Raw genomic sequence first — 25,070 nt, 5'->3', positions numbered from 1 at the left:
ATAAAACACTTTACCCAGACTGCATTTAGGGACAATATAGGTGTTATTAGTGAATTTTAAGTGTGTAAGTTATCTTTGAAAAAAAAAAAAAAGATTTTACCTCTATTTTATGTGTTCTTCATCAATGACAGAAGTCAGTGAGTAAATATGTGAATGAAAAGTACACAATGAAACACGAAAAAACACCAGTTCACATCGATTCACACGGAAAGACAATTTACAGTCAAAACTGAAATCCAAACATGTTTTTAAGGCTGCGGGAGAAAAAAACAAAACACCTATTGCCAGAGAGAAAATTTCAAATCTGCAGGTTAAAAAAAAAGAGTCCACATCCTGATCTCCAAGCTACGGATAATGCCTTTGGAGACAACAAAGGCAATTATTTAATGATATTGGCGAGCTGCAAGTTAACTGTGAGCACTAAAATAAACAGGCATGCATGGTGACATTTTAGATCCGTTTGATGGTTTGCACCTCGATGAATCGGTCACTAATGACCAGCAGGAGACGTATTTCAGCCTCATCACTGCCGACTCATTATGCATCAGCCATGCTGTGGAGGTCATCTGATTGCAGCCGGAAGCGACACCCTTGACTTCCATTTTATAAGCATAGTGACGTTACGAGGATTTAGAATGAAGAAAACGGTTTGGTCGACTGGAGCTAGTTCATCTGAGTGCCAGACTGTCTGCACTTTGCACAAGATTAACAGTAATAACATTTTATGCTCTGTGGTGGAGAAGACTGTCAAAGAAAAAAAAAACGAGTCTTAGTCTCTTAAACAAAAGCACCTCATTCAACAAAAAAAAAATCACTGAAGCATATCTATTCCAGATACGTTCCTCTCCTTACAAAAGGTGGAATAATGACCACCTTTCCTAAGAAGCATTGCCACCGGCTGCACTCCTTCAAAATGTCATTTAACAAGAGTTCCTGGACAAATCACAGCCCAGCAAGTTATTTTTTATGTGAGCTCTTTTTAAGAAAGAAAAAAACAACCAAAACCTTCATTGTGCTCACAATAAGTGTGAAATCGAAAAACTGGAGAGACATTATTTCTCTTGGATAAAGATCAAACTGACAGTCACAGTCTGAAACATTTAAGCAGTAGAAGTAGAAAGTGCAGATCTCATAGGCCTATCATTATGAATGGGATAATTTGACTTCTGAATTAACTGGCTTATAACAAAACATGTTCCTGTCCTTTCAGCCAGCTCATACTCTCTTTGCAGAGGAAAGTATTGCATTTAAGAGAGTGGGTGGGAATTTCCATGTTCTGGCCTTTGCAACATTGTCCTTTCTGATGGGAACCACTTTTACACGCCTACGCAGGTGCAGTTAAACCAAATGAAACTGTTTAACCAAAGTTTGTCGCACTCGACAAATGCTGCTGGTAAAGGAAGGCGAAATATTCACTTCTATTATTTCTAGGTCAAATATATCTAGAGAGAAAAAAAAGACTATTAGTTTATAAATGAAATTCTGTAGCACAACAAAATGCAGTATGTAGCGTCTTTGCAATTTCAAGCTTGTGTTTCTGTGAATTCGCTTGTTAATGCTGGGAGTTGCTGGTTGCAGTTTTTTGGTTTCAAAACTGTCTTTGCTGTTGTAGTGATTTAAAAATTTCTGACATATGTCTAAATGTCTGTGCTGAAATCTGAATGTGAAAAACTGACTTGAAATCCTGGAAGTTAGAGAAAAAAGTAAGATGAGGCCATTAAAATAAAATGATGCGCAATTATCAGAGCTTTATTTGGCGTATGGTGGACTTCATGCAAGCATTTAACTTTGAATTGTGAATGTTGACATTGCATTTTAGTTTAGCGTTCACATCAATATAAAACAATAGTTGTGGCTGTAAAATGTGATTTGTTCATTTTAATAACCTATTGAGTCTATTTTCTTTCTGGCTGTTTTCTCCACGTAAACGAGCCATTTGTCTCAATTTCTTGTGAAGACGGACTCTTGTATTTTCCAATTGTCCGGTTCGGTTCTCGGACACTTCTGATATAACAATCCCTCAAACTAAAGAAGTCCTGACTCAAAGGGATCATTTTTATTATTTAGTTCCTGAACGCACTTCACTTCCCCCATTATTTGGTAGTTGTCCATTCAATCTTCCTGTCCATGGTTTAAATGAGGAGTTCATTTGTCCTCGTTTATATTTATCATCATAGGCATCATTTTAGTTTCACCATTTATTTCAAAAGGCAATATAGTCATAGAGGTTTTTTTTTTTTTACATTCCTGGTTCCCTGGTGGTCTGGATTGGGTATTTGGATGCAGGGAATTGATAAAAAATTCCTTGTCGCTCCACCAATTTCTAGTGGAGCTTGCATGTTCTATCTGAGCTGATGTGTTTTCTGAGCCATCCCATCATAATCTAAATAGGGTGACATGATTATAAAGTGTCAAGGTGAGAATGTGTGAGAATAATGGACTATGGTGACTGATCAGAGTGTACTCTGCCCTTCAGCTGTAATCAGCTCCGGCTCCTTCCATCCGTACTCTTGAATAAAGCAGGATACAGGATGATAGATGGAGGACGGGCAGCTTGCAAGGCAATCTTTGACAAAACAAAAGTGGGCGGGGGGGGGGGGGAAGATCAAAAGTTTTGAAAGAACTCAGAAAGGTCAATAAAGACTACAACAAAGTCCAAACACAAGGCAAAACATCAAAATATGAAATTGGGAAAAGATAGGTCTCAAAATCGACAGTGAAGCCAGAAGTCCAGAGAAGGGTTACGTAAGGAAGCAAGCAGTGTGAGTCAGACGGGTAACCGGTGGTAACAGGTGGAGAACATTAGGACAGTATCTACCTCAAGAAACATGGAGAAGTAGGAATAACAGTAAAAAGCTTTAAAACAAAAGTAAGTGAAGCAACAGAAAACGTGGCGACACACTGATAAATACAATGAAACATGACAAGACGTGAGAATATTAGGATTCTGCCATACCGGCGTGTTTTCGTAGAAATGCTTGGGGGGTATTATGATTGGGGCCCTCTCCCTCGCTTCACTTTCTCAACAGTCAAAACATTTCCAGAGTAGGGTCCGGTTCCAAATCACTGCCATGAATCTGTTTTTCCTTCCAGCTTCATGTATGTGTTTGTTCATGTTCCTGTTGATAATTCATATCGTCATCAGTCTGTGGGTTGACCTGGTTTAAAGCCGGCCTTCAGGCCTGTGCTGTGTGAGAGGCTCTAAGACACAGACGTGTGTGTGTGTGTGTGTGTGCGGGCGCACGCACGCACAAATAATCAGGAAGTGCACAAACGCCAACATGTCAGGATGCCTGTGAATCATACTTTAGCACACACACACACACACACACACACACTCAGCAACATATTCCAGGCTATTCAGGCCACTGACCATACATCCTGTAAGTAGAACGCCATGCGGCTCTCCTCGTCGTTGCTCCCAGTCAGTTCCTTTGTCATCAAACAGCGCAGCATACATAACATGCACTTTGCGTTACAAGGCCAGAGCCCACGTTTCCTTTGTAAAGAGCCATTTACATCAAGTCGACTGCTCCGTGGAGCTGCCTTTCTTTCCCACAGTAATCTGTCTCATGCAGTCTGCTGTCATCTTGTTTTAACCCTCACTTCCTTCCCTTTATATATTCCTCCGAGACTTAATCCCTGGTAGGGTCCACTTACGAGGGTAAAATGTTTTCGTTAGATATTAAAGATGTACTTGTGTTTGACTGAAGCTTGTCAAACCCTGCAGATCTTTATCCTAATTGCCGGAGATGGAAAATCTTTTTTTTTTTTTTTTTTTTTAAATCTGCTGAGCACAGACACGAAAGTTGTGGGGGCCATAATGGCTGCAGGACCAGAATGAAGTCCGGACCAGCCCCCTTTGCACATTTCTCCACATCAAGGTTCGAGTCAAAGCCGGAGAAAGCCAATAAGAGGGCTTGCCAGCGGGTCGCCGCACAGCCCGCCTCTCTGGACTGTTTGAAATACGTAATACTTCCTGAGTTTCCCCTCACTGAGAATAATCACCAAAGAGAACCAGAGAGGGTATACATTTTTTTTTTTTTTTTTTTTTAAAGTCTAGGGTGTGTTGATTTAGCAGATTTGTTGCTGAACTCCTCAGAAATGGTTTAGTTTGGACATGAAAAGATTGTATCCCATGTCTCCTGCTGATAAAACTTTATCACTGTCGGCGGAAGCTGTGGAATCGACACAGGAAAAAATAAACTGATATTTTTGCTCTTTGGATGTTCTCACGCTTAGACGCTCGTGTAAAAGGTCAAAATGAGGTCACGCAGCATTTAAAGCTACTGTGTTGGCCGTGTAAAAGAGCCACTCCGCCTGTCATGCACACTGAGGTCAGTGTTTGTTTCCATCGTTTAACTGGAAAACTGCTTTTATTAGTCAATCCTGCAAAATATAACACAACAGGATTTCCTTAAACCACAGGGCTGCTTCCCCCTATAACCAGTGACCTGAGCATAAATGCAAAATATGGAGCAGAGTTTTTGGGAGCAGATGTTCTTGTTTTGTTGTCTAATTGGTTTTAGCCAATCATGGATAAGCAGGCTTTGCTTTGAAGGCAAAAGGTTACTATATCATCCGCTAATACTCTACTGTATTGTGATGGACCCAGTTCACCTTTGGTTTACTTTACTGTGCTATACAGTACTGCCGTGTCAGTTCATGCAATCGCATGCAATTTTATGTAACGATAGGCTTATGCTACAACTATAGTATACGTCACTGCAGGATACCACATACAAATAGTACACTATACCATACATCAGATTTGGGTTTTTCAAATTGTGACAAGCAGAAACTTGCTCACAGCAACATGTCAATCTATAATTCAAGTACATTTAATTAATTGTGAGTGAGTAAATATTGTTCCCAGAAAGGGGGAAAAAAAGCTTTAATTTAAAAAAAAAAAAGCATATTTATTTTTGTTGCGCTGTAATGTATCAGGTGAGTGCATAAGATCACCTCCAATGTCTTTTTTTGTGGCAGGAAATGGTCTTTATGTGCTGGTTTTTTTTTTTCCACATCAGTCTTCTGTAACTTTGATAGTCGGTGCTCGTCGGCCCCTCCGCTTTGAAATCTCATACATCTTTCTGAAAGGTTATCAATCAAAGAGGAGGCTTTTTTTTTTATTTTTTTTTTTACTTCCCCTTCAGAAACCATCCTGTAAAAAAAATGAACACGGCGCGTAATGTCTGGGTCATGAAGGCAGCAGAAAATCAACAAAGGAGGAAAAGAAGAATGGAGAACAAAGAAGGTGGCACAAAGACTTATTTAAAAGTTTTCGTGCAAAATAGTTTTTGAGTCTCACGTCTCTGAATGAGGAAGTTTTCAAGCTCAATTCTTCTTAATCTGCGAGGAGACGAGTATTGACTATTCTTCCAAAGACTGAAAAACACAAACAGCACAGAGAAAAAGAAAAAAGAAAAAAAATAGAAAGGGCCTCCAGATAAACAAAGACGTTTCAACAAAGACTTTTCCTCTGCAATCAAAACATATCATTTCGAGTTAAGTGGATATCTGTGCCAGTCGGCAGAAGTTCACAGGCGCTCCTCGCGAAGGAGACGGGGAGAAGGACCATCGCATTCTGCGGCTGACCGAATCAATGGTGTGATTAATGGAGCTAATTTTACCTGGACACATGCGGATCATTACTTCCTGCTCGCCATCCTGCCTGTGTGGAAGCCCGTGTGGATAATGTGTTTGCTTCACTAATGAGAGCCCCGCAGAGACACAGAGGACGGCAGAGGGTAGAAGCCATCTCAGACGGCAGCCCGGCACGCAGAGATCATATCTGCAAGCGGCCGCTGAAAGCGCCGTCGCGGCTTTCGCAGTCGTGACCTTCCACCACTGACAGTGTGCTGACTTGAAATGTTACCCGGCATACCTGTCTCATAGCAATATTTCATTAGTCTGGCTTTCAGTGGAGGGTTTTCAGCCTCTGAAAGTGTTGCTTCCAGAGACATTTGTGCCACCGACGAGAATGAGAATGCTTGAGAGGCACTAAATCAAATGTCAGCTGTAGGCCAAGCCGATATTCCAATATGAATATGAATGAACATCAGATGTCTGGGATAAGTGCGCTGGTTGAAAAGAAAGTGGCAGAAACCACTAAACTGGTGCATTCGCTTAACATTTAATCCCCCGTGTCATGTCCCGTGATGTCCTGGTTTGATTCCAGGCTTTGGAGCCTTTCCGTGTGAAGTTTGCATGTTTTCCCTGTGCACCTATTTTTTTTCTTTCATTTCTATCATCCAAAAGCACAACATTTTACTTGAACTGGAATTGCCTGCAGGTGCAAATGGCATTCAGTTCGATAAATTGAAATAGATGTCCGGATAAGAAAGTATTAAATTAGCTTTAAATAACTAATTCCTGCTTATCAGGAAACATGCCATGCCTTAATTGTCACAAATGAGTATTAGCAATGCAGCTAAGGTTATCATAGATGTACTTTGCAGCCATTTCAGCTCTCTCTTGAAATCCTTTTTGAAAAGCTAAAATGTGTTATAAGGTCAGCAGAGGGTCTGGGCTGGCTTTCCGGCACTCTCACAAACATGGCATTTTGGAACTTTTCATCCAACAACAACAATAAGCGAAGCCTCTTCGGCTCACTTTAACCTTGAGCTGTGTTTCGGAGCAGGATGTGTGATGCCCTTTCAAGTGAATGTCAATTGCAGGACTCCAGAGGCCACCTGAGACTGAACAGTTTGAAATACGACTGAAAACAAGAAACCTTGGGGGGGGGGGGGGGTACTACAAATGTGTACTTATATTATAGGCAGGGGAGGGAAAACTGGCTCCCAGTGCTATGTTCTTCTTTTTCAACATTTCAACAAAAGACATGTTATTGATTTTGTTGAGTGAAATCTCACATAATCTTGTGAAATGATTGGCACAGAATTTTTACACTGGCTTTGTAAATCTGCTGTCTAACACTGCGACATAGTTACATACTGTCAGTAATGAACAATTCCATAGTTGGCTGCACTCTGGGTTGACTGCAGCGCGGTGTACGTATCCCCACTTCTAAGTTTTTCTTTTTTCTCTTCTGCATAGAGAATAAAACTACTTCACTCTATTTTTTTTCCTGTTGATGTTCTACAGATCGATTCTCACAGTATTATAATATGGCTGCTCCCAAAACATGAAAAATGTCTGCAGAAACCTATTTTTGTTTTGTTTATTATTATTATTATTATATTCTTTTTTTTTTAAATCAGAATTTGTTTTCATTGCATTTACTCTACATGCAGTTGTGAGATTTATTCTCAAAAGCGTAACATAAGTTTATTTACTGAATAATATTTAGATGCTCATATTATTTATTTATTTATTTACAAGAAAAATATTTTAAGCGGTAAATACATCAAGGATTGTTGTTTATAGTCTCGCACCGTAAATCGGTCATACAACCGCAGTAACCCGGCGATAAAACGGCTTACAGCTGTGGGGAGTATTAACTGAATGTACCATCAGATTTATTGTTCCGAGGGCCACTCCTGCACCTAAATGTATCATGATTACCATCTTTAATGTTTGTAGCAGCCAGAAGTTTGCAGAAGTTAACTATTAATGACTACCTGAAAGTGGCAGGGTGATTATAGCAGAAATCTGTTGCTGTGTTTAATAGACGAGCAGATGTTCCTTAAGCTTACTACTTGTTTTTTCTGCATTACGTTCATCTGCATAGTTGGATGACGCCTGCCGCTCCAGCTTCATTAGCTCCTAATTGTTAGTCGTGTCATTTTTTGCCCTCTCTACCATTAAAACAAATCTCACCAGGAGGGATTTTCAAATGGACTCAACAGGGAGCAAATGCACGTGAAGCAGAGGACCAAACTTCATTTAGGCTGCTTCTGTGTTAAACCTATTTCCTCTGTGTCTCGATCCATCAGCCCCATACTACTGGAGTTAATGACGTGAGCGCTGTGCATATAACGGCAGCAGCTGGAGAACCAGAGAGCGGAAGGCTTTCAGTCAAAACATGGTGGGATAGCTAAACACAATGTTAGATCCATTTGGGTTTTTTTTTTTTAAATCTAATTGCTAATACTGTTGCAACAGCACAGAAGTACTTTCAACAAAGGCATAATGTGTCTCATCTGAGTGTCTGGAATGCACGAAATGCCTTGGGTATGTTTTCATATGCATGGATGTGTTATTCTAACCAGATTTCAGCGAGAAAGGTGCAGCACAGGGCGGAAAAAAAAACAAAAAAAATAAAAACCCCATTTGGAACCAATGATGGAAATGATAGAAATTGGAAACAGATTAGGAGCCTGTCTGGTCCGAGTCGCCCGTCCAAGCCAGCAGACAGTAAAATGGTTATTTCTTTGTGTGGATGTAGAGCCCGGTGTGTCGCGGTGGAGAGATGTCATTAATTCGTTCATTGAATATCTTTGTGAATGGAGGTGTGTTTCCGTTCACACAGGGCTGGTTTATGGCTGCAGGAATATGAAGATGGCCTATTCTGTGGTACGAGGAGAAAAGGCTCTGTGGCTCTGAATGGACCCGAGGGAGATTGGAAGATAGCTTTCATCTGTCACACTCCACAGACTGACTGTAACTATTCTATTCCGTTCCTTGTTCGTCCCTTTGAAGGAATGATTGAGGATCCCTGAATGAATGTGCAAGGAATGATATTAAAAGTTGGCACATGATCAAACTGAGAACAAGAACCAGAGAAAGAAAATCAGGCAAAATATGTTTTGTTTAAGAAAAAAAATGAAATTCTTTGTTTAATATTCTAATACATAAATAGAGAAGTTGCACAAAGTTTCTTGATCATCTGGAAACTTTACCTGTTGCTGCCTGTTGTGTGAAGTTTGACCGAGCCACATGAGGAGCGTTGAATTGAATCGCATCATAAACTCAACTGTCATCAATTGTAATCTATCTGCCACTAAAAAGTTGTACCGTATCGTGCAGGGTTTAACTTCTACTTTTGTTTTTGTTTTTTTGGCCTGTCATGCGACCTATGCTTGTATTAATAACTGGGACGACGAGGTGGTGCTTTATGACAGCAGAATTCTGCTAGAATACCACTGAAAAATCTAAATTTCTACTGTTTGTCAATGGCAAGCTTAATGTCGGCAAAACGTCAAGGAGAAATTGTAAAAGGTGTCGCGGGAAACGGAAACAAAGCAGCAGAAAAATGTATGGGGACCTGGAGAGAAGTAGAGTAACGAACAAACCTCTGTCGATGTGACCAGCAAAATAATGAATCGGGGGTCCAGAGGAAGCCATGTTACCTATAATCCACACCTTGGTTCAAGCCAACAAGTGTAAAAACACCCTGAAATACCTCTGCAAGTGTTGTCTTCAAATTTCGATTTTATTGTACTCTTTCAACACAGTCATCCATTCTCCAAAAATTCTCTATGACTTTACCATTGAGGAAAAATGGGGTTGATTTGTCCACTTGTGGATTAAAAACTTTCCATTATGCATCACTTTATCACATTTCTGATCTGGTGCTAAGGTTTAACTCTGTTTGCCAACACAGTGACAATGTGACAAGCACAAGACTTCATTTGATAGAACATGAATTAAACACCCACGTTTACACTATAGTATTGAATGCATTCATGCATGTAGTAATTTAGTATTGTATACATTGTGTACGCTCGCCTTGGTTGGTCAGACACAATCAGAGGTCTTTGCGAGGCCTGCAGGCAGTAAAACTCTGGTAAATAGGACATATGGATGAAAAGTGGTCTGAACAAGGTGGGGACGCATTTCTAACTGCTTTATCAATGTATGTATTGATTAACAGAGGCAGCATATCAATGGACAACAAAAGGACAGTGCATAAATACATTCTATGGCATTTTTTTTTCACACACACACAAAAAAATGGTGTGTCATCAGTATGCCTCCCCAGCCATGAATGGCATGATTGGACAGCTCAATTGAAGGTTTGCTGAGCCTCATCCCTCTTCCTATCTGCGCCTGTCAACCTCTGTGTTTGTGGAGGACACATGCAGTTTACAGTGATGGCGGTGGAAGAATTACCACTCAAAATTCAAGGTAACAGTGGATGCACGGTTTCCGTCGATGGCAAAAGCAGACACGGCGTTTCTACCCTGCAACTGAAAACAACTCATGATTTGATCCTTTTCTTTTCTAGATCTGAGAGATAAACTTGACCACCCCCCCATTTGCTATTTTAATTATCCTTGTAGGATTAAAAACCTACAACCAATGAAAGTAATTTACTGTGGTAATGCTGTTCTACAGTGGTGAACTCCGAATATAATCCATAATACATCAGGGACTTTATGGATTGAAATAGGACTAAATGACAGAGCCTAAGGAGGGAGGTAACAGTTAAAATAAAAATCTGAATTTCCACGACGAAGGTTTTTAAACCTCAGTTATTCTTTAAGATTATAAAGGATCCATTGTCTTGATGATCTTCTGTATTGTTCTCTGCTGTGTAGCAAATCTTATTTAAACTGCCCCTCAATGTAGCCAGTGATGTTCACGTAACACCGGACTTTCCTCAGTGGACATGCTCTTGGATAATTTAAGACTCGGGGGATTTTTCCAGTAGTTCAAAGAAACTCTGTGGGCACATGTTTCGCAGGAGTTTGAGGAACCACAACAGTGTTTGGGGGAGGACAAGTTTGCTCAGTTCCCCACCGCTTCTAACTGTGTTGAAAGACGAGTGATTGAGCATGTGTGTGGTATACAGACTGCGGTAACACGAACGCATATTATTGTGGGGTGTTTCCACATCATGATGGAAAACCACGTGGACAAACCAAATGTCAGACTGGGTCAGATCAGAGAATAGGAATTGAGGGATATACCTCCCTCTGCACTATCTCTATTCTGCTAAATTCATTGTAGAGATACTGGAGAGACATTTTTTCCCTGTCTTTTTATTTTATTTGATCGCGCTTCCATCACAAATAACATCCTTGTAAAGATCCATCTGAAAGTGGTGAATATAGCCTAAGTTAACAAGATTTAACAGTGATTGACAAAAAAATTCAAGCTATATTAAGCTTTACTGCATTCAAAATGGTTTTCAATCAATCATTGCTGTGGCCTCAATTCTGTTCAGAATGAAAATCAATGTCTGACTGTACAAGTTCAAATATAAATGCTATAGAAATGCTAAAAACTATTTAGTGATTATTACTCCAGTTGTTTGTTGGTTTTGTTTTGTTTCTGTAGTCTCTGCAGATTTGTTTTGGCACATTTTTCCTCAGCATCCTCTATATTTATATTGATACATTTTTCAGACCTACAGAGTCCCTAATTCACTGTCACAATATCCTCCATGGCCCCAAAAGCTTCAACACTGGGGCAGATAAACAACTGTCTGTTTTTGTTTCTGTCTGTATTCTCAGCGTTTCAATGGGAAAATCCCCCTGCGGTCTTTTTAACTGCATTACGGCTTCATGCATTTGGCTTCGACACGCAAAACTGCAGTGCATGACGGGCCTGCCAGGCCTCCCCAGGGAGAAACTCAGGGAAGTGACATGTTTGACACTGAATATGGCGTGAAAGGTGAGAAGGTGCTGACACGTCACAGATGAAATCCGTTTAGGTTTTGGGTTAAGCCAGTAGCATTTACAGGTGATGTTGGCGTAATCCTCCAGGAAATGAATGTTAGTCAATGTAAAGTGGCCTGAAGTGAAGAAAACACAGCTGTGTTTATGTGTGTGTGTGTGTGTGTGTGTGTGTGTGTGTGTGCGCGTCTCATGTACGAGTGACCCCCACTAACCTTCAACAAGCTCCTTTAAGCTTCTTCACTGTTTCGCACTACTGACCACCACAAGGACTACACGGTCTTTAACCTGAGAGGTGATGTTACGTTGGGGTAAATTATGATGTATGGCTTTGGCTCAAAACTGGAATGATTAGGAACCAATGGCGGCAGGGGTGAAGAGGAGGATCCGGAGTACTGACAAAAAAACAAAACAGCGTTGTGGTGATCGGCATCAATGTTTCACACGGTTTCGCTGTAACACACTTTAAAACTAGTACATACACCAAACACAACCCTGGGACATGAGGAAAGCATGCACACACACACACACAAACACACACACACACACACACACACACACACACACACACACACACACTGAGCCTGTATTTACAGGAATGGAAAGAGGGCAGACAATGAGTAAAGAGCCTCTGGCAAAAGCAGTGATCTAAACATAGCTGAGCGTATAATGCCTTTGTCTAAAAACAGAGAGGCAATTTCACCATTGAACAGCCCTATGATGAGAACCAATGAAGTGTTATTCCTAAGAGTGTAATTTCATTGCATGCACAAACACGCACGCGCGCAGAAGCAGTGAAGTCAGTCAGTAAACTGGCCTGACCTCCCCTACTTTGTTGTCAGCAACTTTATGTCAAAATATGTCCCCGCAAAGCGAGGGCAAACAGAGTGGGGGCCGTAACGTGGCTCCTGTTTCACATTCAATCCGCAACAAATGCCAGCGCTGCACCTCTGGGATCGTACGTCCACCGAGCCGATCTTTATCGCACCACCCAAAAATACAGCGGCAGACCACAGGACGGCTGAGCAATCCGAGCCCAGATCAACATGTACACACATCTCTAAAAATCAAACACTGCTATTTTTTTTTCTTCTTCCCCTTTTCTTTCCTTCTGCTGGCTGAATACGTCCATGGAGTTCAATGTACATTACTGTTTGAGCCAGTGCCTTTATTTACGGTTTGTCAGCCTTCTGTCTGCACTGCGTGGAGGGTCCAAAGAACCCTGATCACTCCTGTCTCATTTTTTTTTTTTCCAAACGGAAGCCATTTTCAAAAAGTTGTGTTTTCAGTGGCGCAGAGCACCGTTGTCGTGTAAACAGACCCCCCCCCAAAACACAATGAAAGTTTTCTGTTTTCACTTGGAAAAACTGTGCTCAAGGACATCGACTTGTAGTGTGTTATAAGCTAAAACTGTCTCACAAACAAACAAAAAAAGAAAAACATGGTCAGTCGCCTGACATTTGTGACCCATTTCTAAGTTAAATGAAAAAAAAAAAAAGACAAAAAGAAAACGAGAAGGTACCAACTAAACAAATGAGTCAGCGTGATATATATAAAGATCCTGGATGCAGTCTATAAAGCTCCTGGTGGGACGTCAAATAAAACCTGTTGCAGGTCACATCTGTTTCCACAGGTCCGACGTTCCGCAGCGGATTTTTACGCTGTTTCATTTGGCAAACCTGCTGCTTTTTACACGATTCTAGTGAGACACCTTAAAACCTTTCCCCAGACTGGTTCTACCAGTTATTTTCTGCTGAGTAAGTTCTGTTCTTTCGACTTCCAGATTTCCAGCAATCTGGTAAACAAGAATTCATTAATGCGATGTTAGAAATAAACCCCTTCTGTGACTTTTCTGAACAGAGTTGAAGGAGTGCAAGCATCACAGTGGGTTCATCCACAACCAGCCACATTCGGTATTTGATAGGTATTTGATTTTCTCTTATTGGAGCAGCAACAGACACAAACAGGCGCCGGTTCAGAGGAGGGTTGGCCTGGGAACAACTCCCAGGAAGGGTCGTGTAAACTTCTTATCTCTCGATGTGAAGGGGGGAAAATGACAAATGTATGTATGGCAGTGCCTTGAAGTTTTGTGTTGTCACATTATCACTTCAAACTTAATTTTTCAAATTTTTCAAACTTATGTAATTCCAACCATTTTCATTAATTGCCTTTTCACTGATTGTGCCTAGAGACAATTAAACTTACCAGCTTTTGAAAAAGCTTGTAAGACAGCAGTTAAAAATGATTGTTTCATGAGAACACCATAACAATTTATAACTTCAACATGGGAGGAAGTATTCAATATTCGGTACAGCACCATCTCGACTATTGTTGCTTCAATGCAACACATTTTGCTCCTTTAGAGCAATAGAAAACATCATGTCATTCTCTCATTTGTTCCGTCTCCCTCAAGAAATTTATTCCTGTCACTAAATCACAATGTGTGTGTTGCTAAACAATGAAACATTTTTGTCAACAGTGGATTGACCCCATAATAATTTGCACTGTTTGTGAAGACGTTTGATTATTTCAGCCTCCAAATCCATCTGCGATTCATCCAAGTGTTTCTATTTGGGTTTCTTTTGAGGCTGGAATACTAAAGAATCCTTTTTCTTAGCCAGTTTATGATCAGGAGGCGATGAAACGTTTTTTTTTTAATGTCTTAAAACACCAGTCTTGAAGTGTTGATGTGGTGACACTACATTCCAAACAAGATCTCGAACAATGTATAAGAAAGGTTTCAAGTCCTACACTAATTGGAATGTGATTTCAATTGGGTAATTCCAATCTAATCTGAAGTTTTAATCAGATTCACTCGTATAACTTTGGTCCATGTTAACCTTGGCTATTGACATCATTGTGCAGGTATTTATAGATAACTTTGTCATTGAGAAACAAATCTGGAAGATGAGGCCATGAAGAGAGAGAGAGAGAGTAAGAAAACAACACTGCTCCCCATCGTATATTGATCAGTTTATTCATTCAGTTGGGACATATTTGTTTGTCGTCCCAAAGTCTTACACAAAGAAGTCGATTTGAGATGTCCAATTTATTCTGACCAGTAAACAGGAAAGAAAGAAAGATAGAAAAAACAAACAAAAAAAAAACTGTATGTGATCATGAGAACAAACACACATTCAATGACTGCTCGCCACAACGCGAGGACACGACACGTTCGCTAACATTTGGTCGAAGCCAATTTGACTCATCAAGTCGCCCGTCCGATAATTTCCCAGATGTACCACTGAATTATTCTTTGTTTTTAAATCTCTTCGATTGATCTGTACCTGGAGGAGGAGGAGTTGGGGAAAAGGTTATAAGGTATAAAAATAAAACGCAAACAGTATTTTCAAGAGGGGGATTCCTCCTCGGCTTCCGAGGAGGCTCCAAAGCCACGTTGAGCAGAACCGACTGAGTGTACAGTAAATGCTTTAGCATGCACGTTGACACAGGCACTGATCCTGACTTGGTGTCTCACTTGGTGGGTCCTCAGTCACGAGACAAAGAGCACTCTGGGAACTGTGAGCTCTCGCAAACAAGGCAGTCAACAGGATTCAATAAAAAAAACCAAAAAAAAAAACATCATGAAAAAGTCCATTCACAAATAACCATGGGTGCAAACTGTTGTGGGGAATATGGGCCGGGGACAAATCCAATGACAAAGACTCAAGTTCTCGTTAGCCTGGTTTATGTCGCATGGAAATAAGAAAAGTAACAGTAACAAATATCTTAACACACAAAAATAGTGGCTTTACTCCAGAACCTTCCAACATGTACTTTTTTTTTAAAACGATACAATACATTACTCTCAATACAGGCTGACCCTACTGTATATTCTGTCCAGAATAGCTCAGCAAGCCAGTGCTGAGGATCCTGTGTTAATGTAATAAAATCCAGAAAATAGCAGTCACAAGAAGCACTAAATGGGCCTCTTTTTTTTTTTTTTTACAAACAAACAAAAAACAAAAGCAGTATACAAAAAAAAGGAAGAAAAAAAAAGAAAACACCATAAACAGCAAAACCAAGCACAAGTAGTATGATTTATAATTAAGGCGAGTTAAAATATTGCAGAATAATTTGGCCCCTGTGTCTCAGACAGACTGCCACAACAGTCGGAGATCCCCGACTCCCAATCGCTGCAAGGATCCAGAGAAGGGAGCGAAGAATGAATGAAAAAGAAAGAGCAAACAAAGGGAAAAAAGTAAAAAAAAAGAAAAGAAAAAAAAGTGATCCTCTTTGGAGAGAAATTGATTTTATTTGGTTTAGTTTGGTCTCTTCCTCAGGAGTGTCTTAAAGGGAAATGTGAGGACCTCCTTTCTCAAATGAAGTCAAATTCAAAAATTTGGAATTACAAAGTGGCTGTTGACCGCTAACGTGATTAATCTGAGACGGTTTGGTGTCGTTGTTTTAACGTATAATGTAACTGGGAGGGGGGGGGGGGGTCACCCAGATCAGAAAATAGAAAACTGTTGTTGTTTTTTTTTTTTTCTTCCGCAAAAACCTGATATGACAGTTGACAATGCAGCGCCTCATGGGAAGTGTGCGCATCCCCCTGAAAGTCCTCTGATTAAAAGCAGTCGGGCAGAGCAATAAAAGAGGAAGGGGATAGGAAGTCAAGTTTCTGAGATACAAAGTGATGCTGACCCTCTTGTTTTTTTTTTTTTTTATTGTTTGTTTGTTTGTTTTTTTCCTGGACCGGGACTGAAGGTCGTTTCTAACGAAGAAATCATCCCTTTCCCACCCACACAAATTGTCTCTCTGCCCCGGTGTTTGTTAAAAAGGCTGGGGACCAGCAGAGTCAGCTTCAAGTCCGAGGATCCCCTTTTGTACGAGGGATCGTGAACGCACCGTCCGGCTCTTTCAGCAGGTCTGAACGAAAGCATCGGACCACCCAAGAAGCAGGACGAGGCATGGCTGTGTGTGTGTGTGTTTTTTTTGTTGTTGTTTTTTTTAATAAAGCTGTCCAAAGTCTGCCATCCTCTTCTGGGTGAAAGTGGGTTGGGCGGGGTTAGGCTGTTAGCTGTTTTTTCTTTTTCTTTTTCACCAGCCTCGCGCCACCGTTGGTCTCACACCCACTCCTGCATGGAGCGTTTGCAGTACAGTATGTGGCGCGGCGTCCCCTTCCTTTTGAACTGCACCACCGTGTAGACCAGCACCAGCAGGCACAGCGCGAGCACGCAGGGGATGACGATGGCGATGGCCTTCACCGTGTTGGCCTCGTTGTCCAGCTCGATCACCACGTCCGAGCTGCCGTCGTCGGCCGGCGGGCGGCCGGGGTCGATGGGCGTCAGCTCGCAGCCCATAAAGTCTTTGAGGATGGAGCGCGGGTAGCCCGGCTCCACGCGGAGGAACTGGTTGTTGAACTTCCAGTACTCCTTACCCTTGTAGAAGTAGGTGAAACCTGGAGAGAGAGAAACACAGGAGAGTCAGTGTTAGTGTTAAGAGTGATCTAAAGAGTGACGTGTTTTCACCGTTGGAGACTCCTAAATATAAAACTCCCGAGTCCCAGGAGAATATGGTCTGGCAGACATGACACTCTGGAGGCAAACCTTGTTATTATTGATCATCTACTTGCACATCCGCAGTCAAAGCGTTTTAGGAAAGTTTTCAAAAAGCTCCACCCCTGTAGCCGTTGTCAGTGGCTCCCAGTATTGTTGTTGTGTAAACAGACACCCAAAACGCAAGTGATGTTTCTCCCATTTTCACGGGGCCTAAATGTTGAGTTGTAAATCACATCTGCCTGGATAAAGTGGGTATGAACAGTGGATTATCCACCAATCCATCACTGATTTTCCAAAACATTACAGGAAAGCGAAACACTAACACTACACCATATCACATATCAAAAGACATATCTATCCAAATCAGGGAATTTTAAAGCCATAAATAATGAAATGTAATTGATTTTGGTCAGCGTAAAGCCTTTAAACATGTTTTATCATGTGTGAATAGCACATACTGCAAGTGTGTATAAAGTATTGAGTTATCCTTGGATAACATTATGATTGCGGTATTCAGTCATTTCCCCCATAAAGGGCAAAGTAATTATGGTAGAGAAGAGAAATAGAGGAGATGCCGTAGTGATTATTTGTTCATTTTGAATTACATCAAATACCTTGTTGGATATTTAATGAAATATGATAAAGTAAAAAAAATAGACAGCGTGTCGTAGACAGCATAGGGCAACTAGGACAGTCATATTTAACAGGTAAAATAGTCACAATAAAAGACTTCTCTTGAATTCACTGTGAACCTCATTCCTAAAGACGTGTGATTGATGCAGGACCTGAACGTATAAAAGACAAACTGGCCGATATAGTCTTTGTTCAGCCTTACTTTGGAAAAGGTTCTTTTTCTTCATAATTAAAATATTAAACAAATGCTGTGTCCTTTGATGGAAGAAATGTGATACAACTGGAGTCAAAGTGCAGATAACCTGACAGTCGGGTAATTATAATTTCATAAAATGGCGTGTGCAACTCTGCTATTGTCCCGTCGTTCCTGCTGCAGCTCAATTGTTCTTCGATCATCCCTCAGGACTAATTACACTTTGCTCATGAAGGAGAAAACACACCGGAGCAGCAGCCAGACCTCATGAATCGCACCAAATGTTACGGAGCTACCAGGACGATTTCCCCGCTTCCTCACTCGGGGACGCCGCTTGCCCACTTTTTTGCTGTCCAACTAACAATGAAGACAAAAAAAAAAGAGTCCCAGACACATCAGCAACTTCCCGTCCAAAGGTCGCACCTTTCGGGCTGACGCTGAGCTTCTATGCTCTCCGAGAGTCGCTGTCCCCGAAACGCTCGTTGGGAAAATAGATGCCGTGTAAAACTGAGGCTGACAGCTTTGGCTCGGACACTCCAGCCCTCCTCTTCCTCGCTGGCCCTCTTTACACTTCGAGCCTGGCGATTTATTATTTATGCTCGCTCTTCTGTGGGAAGATGAGGGAAGAGATGTTCCAAATTTCCAGCGAGGGAGAGAGCCGGGGCTTTTTTTTTTATTTAAAAAAAAAAAAAAAATCACTTGTTATGTGGAGATGTTTCTGGCGAGGATGTGAGGAGGCAGAGGATGAACTTTTTAAAGATTCATCGGGGGAAAAGAGACGGAATGATCAAACAGCACGGGGGCGTCCACAAGGGGAAAAGACGAGTGATGGAAACCGATGTGTTTTCTCACGTCTTCTTTTCTCTGAGGCTAAAGCGAGTTGGTAGTGTCGAAGGCTGACTTGATGTTTGCAGGACAGAATTGCAATTACAACCAAAGTCAACCGCATGTTGTTCACGAACGCGACGCTATACCGAGCATAAATGTAGATGATCATCAATAACCGCTTCCAATTGTAGCGCTCTTATCGGAATTAAGTCTCTGCCATTTATTGATCCTGCCGACTCACACACATCTCAAGTCACACGCTTTAAACAGAAGTATTTTATGGCTACTAAATGTAGCTTCTAAACATAAATAAAGTATGTCTGTGTTAAGTCAGGAGAAGTGATGAACCTACTTCAGTGTTGAATATTATTTATAACTACTCTTCCTGAGCACAAAATGACAATCAGTAATAAGTTAATGTGTAAATTTGGATAAAAATTGGTTGTATTGTTTGGTTATTTCATCTACTAAAGGTCCATGCAGATACATAGAAAGTAACATGCGATATTGATTTTGCACATTGGATTTATGAATACGGAATGTCAGGTGGGTTTTTCACATCAGACTCTTTTAATGTACATCTTGAGTTCATAAGAATTGGATTGATTAGCAGGATCATTAATTAATCATTAATTAGCATTAATCTTAATAATTTCTTATCAAGAATCAATCTTATGAAACACAAGTCAATACACACATTGACTGTTTTGAACCAAGGCTTAAAAAACCAACAAAACTTCAGTTTGAAGAATTTCTTATCTGATCCTATGTTTCTGTTTGCAGCTTCGAGTGCACTTTGTCCCACAACATGGATGGAAAAAACCCCAAAACAAACTCTTTAGAATCCAAAAGTGGAATACAACGGAGATCTTGTGACCAGAGGTGATGGGAGGTGATGCAGGCTGAGCCTCGACTGGTCAGAGTCGGGTCAACATCACCTCGGGGCCTCGACTGTAACACGTGCAGCTTCACTGGCTGCTGCTGTGCACTCAATTATGCCCAGTTATCTGGGTCAGTGTTATGAGCTCAGAAACACGAATGCAGGCTGACACACATCGCAGCAGAGATGCACACAAACACCCACCGTCCCCCCGGATATCAGTCCACCCTTCACGCTCTGATTGATGCCCGCTCCACCTGGCCTCACCGGCAGACACGCCCGGCTTCGGCTCTGGCAGCGGATCCACCACGCAGATGGCTCGAGCCTTCAACACCACCTGCTCTGCTTTTTTTTCCCCAACTGAGCCGCTGCCAAGAACAGAACCAAACCCACCTGGCGCAGAGCGACCAATGGGCGAGGCTCCTTTTCCTCTTCGCGCTATCCGAGCAGCCTATCTGTGTGCTCTCTGAAACATACAAGTTCAGCCTCTCCACCCTTGGCGAAAGCCAACTGGCTTAAACCGGAATAAGCGCTCAGTAGTGGTCTTGTCCTTTCTGCTTCTCCACAGTCCAACTGGGTCTGATGACACTCTGAGTAGGATGGACTGATTGTACACCAAGCTGCCGGCGAAAAGATAAAGAAACTCGACGGCCCGTTTTCACCCCACCTCGACGACTCACAATCTTTATCCATTGCCCTTCATAAAGTCTGAACATGAACGTGTTGCTCGTGGAAGACTCGGTGCAATAACTGGGGCAAATTTTAATCGATGCTACCCTGGTTTGCCTCGCACACAGTGTGTGCCACTGACCGGCACAAATCAATGCTTCCTGGCACATGAACCGTGACGCCGCTGCCAGATCACGAGACGGATCGGACGGGACAAATCGTACCATTGACTTTGTCGACGAAGGCCCCCTGTGGCGATTCAGGCACACCTCTCCACACTGTGATGGCCTTTGGATAACCAGGGTCCATAGTTCTCATCTCCTCATTGTAGCGCCAGTACCTGCAATTGAAATAAACGTGAGGAATGGATGGCAAAATGTGTCTTGCAAGCCAGTCAATCATGTCACATGTGAGATTAAACGTGTCCTCTGGATGAGCTGCGAGCAGCCTTTAACAAGTGATCTTCACACTTGTTATTTCCTTCGTTTGAAACTTTTTGTCATTTTAATGACCTGTGAAATACAGACTGGTGAAAGCAAAAATTTTAATACAAGTAATCTCTTGCAGCGTGATGAAATCTCCAATCCACAGACCCGAGGTGTCATCGAGCTGATTCCGTAGCGTTCCTTCACACTGTCATTAAAGCAGCGAATGAAACCAGGATAGATTGAAGGTGTGTGCGGCATGTGGTCAAAGTATAATCGATTGCTGCAGGTAGGAGAAATTACTCAGGATTTTTAGCCCTACTTGCTGCCTTATCACAAAGTCACTGTTTTATTGAATGGGTTTCTCGTTGGATTCCGTCAAAATGTTCTGTGCAGTTTGAGGAAATCTACTGCTTCTGAACTTGTTCTTGGAATCTGAGACTTGTTTGCACCCACCTGTCCCCTTTAAAGAAGTAGGTTTTGGCCACGTCTTCCCACCACACAGCGGTCTCAATGCTCTGGGCCGGCATGCCGTGGCCAAACTGGGTGATGTCCTTGGGGTAACCGGGCTGCAACACCGTGTCCTTAAACACCCAGAACTGCTTCCCTGCACGCCGAGGAAGAGAGAGGGAGAAAATGAACTTGGAGGAAGAAGGACGAGCAACAGCGTGGATTACCTCGCAGGAGGAAAACATGCACCAAGGGCAGAATTACAAGGACACATACAAGATTTGGAACAAACGGGAGGCAATAACCTGTTGCCTTGTATTATTGTATTTGATGTTGACGTTTCCCTAAACTTGAAATGGGACACAGCGGACGTGGTGACAAGCTGTCACTGCCCTTGCTTAGAGGTACTGGGAACTTTGCAGTGCTGGAAAACTGAGCTTGCGACTGCTCGGCTGAGATAAAAAAGAAACAGCAACCTTGTAGGAAAATTGGCGACCCGACAGTCAAATTATAATATCCTCGCCCCACGAAGCCAAGCGAATACCTGGATACTGAGCAATGTTTGGGGAGAGCTGTGACAATGATGTTTAAATTATTAAATTTGAAGGAAATCATTAAATTCTGAGAGTTTTTCTGTTTGTTCCCTTTTCTCTCCGTGCCCTGTTTCCTGCGGAGTAATTGGGTTAAACAGCACATTTCTGACACCGAGCGACCCCAGGAAGTGAGTTTGTCTTCATCACTGACGGAGGTGCTGGGTGGGCCTGCAGGAAGTGTGCGGGGGAGGCTTGTGATGGAAAATTAGACGAAAAGGCAAAGGTGAGAAGACAAAGGCTGAGCACGCGGTGATTTTGAAACTTTATAGCTCAGTTTTCACTTGATAAATGGCTGTTGTCAGGCTTGTGGCTGGTGATAGTCAGTATTTTATGCACAGGAAAATAAAAAGTCATGAAAAAAGCCTATAAATAAGATAACATCTTTGAATTACAAATCCCTTTTCTCACAGAGATTTCAATTTGTGTCTTTTTCTCTCTCGAATGAAAAGAACACTGACAAAGAGGAGAAGCAGATGGAAAAATCTGGCCCAGAAACACACGATAAGCCGGATTCTCATGTCGCAGGTTTCCCCTCCTAAAACTTTCTGACAGTTTGATTCTTTACCACTTGATTATTATTGAAGAACACGACCATCTCCTTCCCAAAGAAAACAGGGAATAAATCATCCAGATTCAGAATACCAGAGTGGGTGTTTGGAGAAAGTGATTAAGTAGCAGCGTTTAAAGGGCCGGATCTTTCCCTCGATGTGTCTCACCAAACACCAGCGAGCCCGAACGGCCATGTGGAACTTTTGCAAGGTCAGCGCCGAAGCGGCCCGAGCACTTTTCTTTAATAAACACAGGAAACATGCATGAAATGAGGCAGACACGACCCCGGCACTCACTCTCTCTGCTCCATCTGACATTTAACCTTGAAGACGTATTTAAGCTGAGCGCGGTGGACTGAGAGGAGGAAGGAGCAGGAGGGCAGGGTGTTGGCTCAGTATTAAGTGGAAGGAGAAACCTGTGGTGGCCTCGTTTTTTTTTGGAAAGGAAATTCCTGTCATTTCACGTCTTTCTCATACGGTGCTCCCCTCGCTGTGGGTCACACTTCCTCTGGCCTTGATAAACACACGCCGCACCCTCAGATTAATAAATCTCATCCCCGGAAAGAATCAGCACAAGTAGATTCACTGGAGAGAAAATGCTTCAAACTCCTTTTTCACCCGACTCATCCGACATAAAATGGGATTCTCCCTTTTCCTTCTCACTCCTTAAATCGGAGTTGACTTGCATCGCCCTCCACATGAAAGTGGAGCTTCGTCTCCAGAGCGGTGAGGCCTGCTTTGATGTAGTGGCGTCTCCGGCTTGTGCTGCAGTGCGGAGACTAATCCCCGGCTCGTCCTCCACGATGTACGGGGAAGGTTATATACGATGAAGATTTGTTCCTAAAGAGAGACGACTCCGCCTCACACAGGCCACACACAAACACACACACACACACACACACACACACACACACACACACACACACACACACACACACACACAGAGATGCCCAACCGCACGTCTGCATGTGGGCACTAAGTCACAGTGCACAGGCAGGACAATCACTGTGACTGTGGCCCAGATTAATGAAACTTTGGTGAAAATCACTCTCAAACCAGACTATTAATTTTACACTGTTGTTACTACCGAGTAAGAAACATCTTTCTTTGTATATTGGGTCAGTTGATGTGTACTGTTACTGCTCTCACACCATATCAAGGTCACATGCAAACCGAATGCTTTCAAACTTGTTTACACTGAAAACGGCACTTTATCCAAAAAGACTTTTGGAGTGCTTCATTTTTTTTTTTTTTTTAATGCATTGGTCTCTATTTAACAGAAAACTCAAATTTTCGGAAACACACAGGACTTCACATGCCCACTATGCTTGTATTAAATATGTTTTTATGCACATGTGAGAATAGATCAACAATATTACCAATGGCAGATTCCAGGGTACTGTTTAATGTACTCCATGAAGCATGTACTTTGTAATGTTCACAGCATACTGTGTGCAAATAGTAGCCTGACCTGCATATTACAGCCTTTCCAGCGTTCCAGTATCTATGGAAATCATAATCGAAACTAAAAACGAAAGCTGTAAAATGATGCTGTTTGCAGACGATTGTTCTCATGTGAACAGAACCTGTATTTTAATCTGGTGACCCACATAAAACCAGTTCCTGACCCACATTGGATCCCGACCCGTAGGCTGGGAAACAGAGTAAAGCAGGCCTGATGTGACTGGTGTATGTAAATGTCAGGTTGATGTATATCCAGAGTCTCAGAAGAATGCAAACGGTGAGCGACGGTCCAAAGACTGATCCTGGGCTTTACTGCAGGAATGAACAACACATGCTGGCTGAGCGTCTAATGTATACCAGCAATGTCTTCTGTCTGACCTCCTCCACTATGTCTTGAAAGCGCTCAGCTAATCAGCTCCGAGTTCCGCACCAAGTCCACTCTCGTGTCCCCATGTGGACATTTATGAAACCAGCAGCTGTGTGAAGGATATTCAAAAACGGCTGCTCAGAGCTGTGCTCCGTTTCCTGACCGACTTCTTTTTTTTTTTTTATCCCTAATTTCTTCCTCCGAACGGGGACAGACAGAATGAAGCCTTCTGGGAAATCAGCTGCATGTGTTCAAATGGAAAATGGCGTTTTGTTAGGATGAATTTTCTAAATCTACCCTGCCTGGGTAAGGAGCGGGGTGGAGGGGGAGAAGGAGCAAAATTGAAGTGGCGGAGGTTGGGGCGCACACGGGACCGGCGGCCTGTATTTCCAGGAACTGTCTGGCGTCGAAAACCGAAATAGGTTTGAGAGAAGATTTGTAGTTTTTATCCCAGCAGACTCTCATTTCTTACCCTAGTCTACTTTCATCAACATCCCCCTCTCTCTCTCTCTCTCTCTCTCGCTCTCTCTCTCTCTCTCTCTCTCTGCCTCCTCTCCAGAGTTTATGTAAATACGAGGACTCTCGTGCTTGTTTGCCGTTTTACTTTTAAGTGGCTTTCCAACTTTAGATGCAATTAGCTTCAAAGCTCTGTGTTTTGGGCCTAGCTTAGGCCAGATTTGAATATGTCCACAAATCGTTTTTTGAGAAAAAAGTGGGAGAAATCAAAATCAGGCATCATCAAAACACTGACAGTAAGCGGCGAGGCTCTTCCCTACATGCTGTGACAGTGATTTCCAACAACTCTGCATACTAATTTTGCTGAGCTACAGTTAAAGACGCCCACCGAACCATGACACTAGAACCAACACCCTTATGCATGTGCTATTAAAAAATCAAAACTGGGGGATTATAGAGGATTTTCCTGGCCAGCAAAACGGCTTTAATCTTTTCTAGTTTAAAATTAAAGTCACATCATATACAGATAACATCAAGG

At 42.1% G+C, this 25,070-nt stretch overlaps 1 protein-coding gene across 1 annotated transcript in view; it reads right to left on the bottom strand.

The window, feature by feature from the left end:
* Nucleotides 1–14,485: 14,485 nt before the first annotated feature.
* mmp16a (matrix metallopeptidase 16a (membrane-inserted)) overlaps nucleotides 14,486–25,070 on the bottom strand; it is a 70,543-nt gene continuing 59,958 nt past the window's right edge. Inside the window, exons 8-10 of the mRNA XM_080514897.1 lie at nucleotides 21,111–21,261; nucleotides 20,454–20,569; nucleotides 14,486–16,926 (exon numbers count right to left, since the gene is read on the bottom strand). Coding sequence (XP_080371023.1) covers nucleotides 16,592–16,926; nucleotides 20,454–20,569; nucleotides 21,111–21,261 — 602 coding nt within the window. The 3' untranslated portion in view covers nucleotides 14,486–16,591. The remainder of the gene's footprint in view (nucleotides 16,927–20,453; nucleotides 20,570–21,110; nucleotides 21,262–25,070) is intronic.

This window comes from Blennius ocellaris (assembly GCF_963422515.1).
Source record: "Blennius ocellaris genome assembly, chromosome: 19".
Classification (NCBI taxonomy): domain Eukaryota; kingdom Metazoa; phylum Chordata; class Actinopteri; order Blenniiformes; family Blenniidae; genus Blennius; species Blennius ocellaris.
The sequence above is the reverse complement of the archived record's forward strand: the minus strand, read 5'-3'. Positions and strand labels throughout refer to the sequence as shown.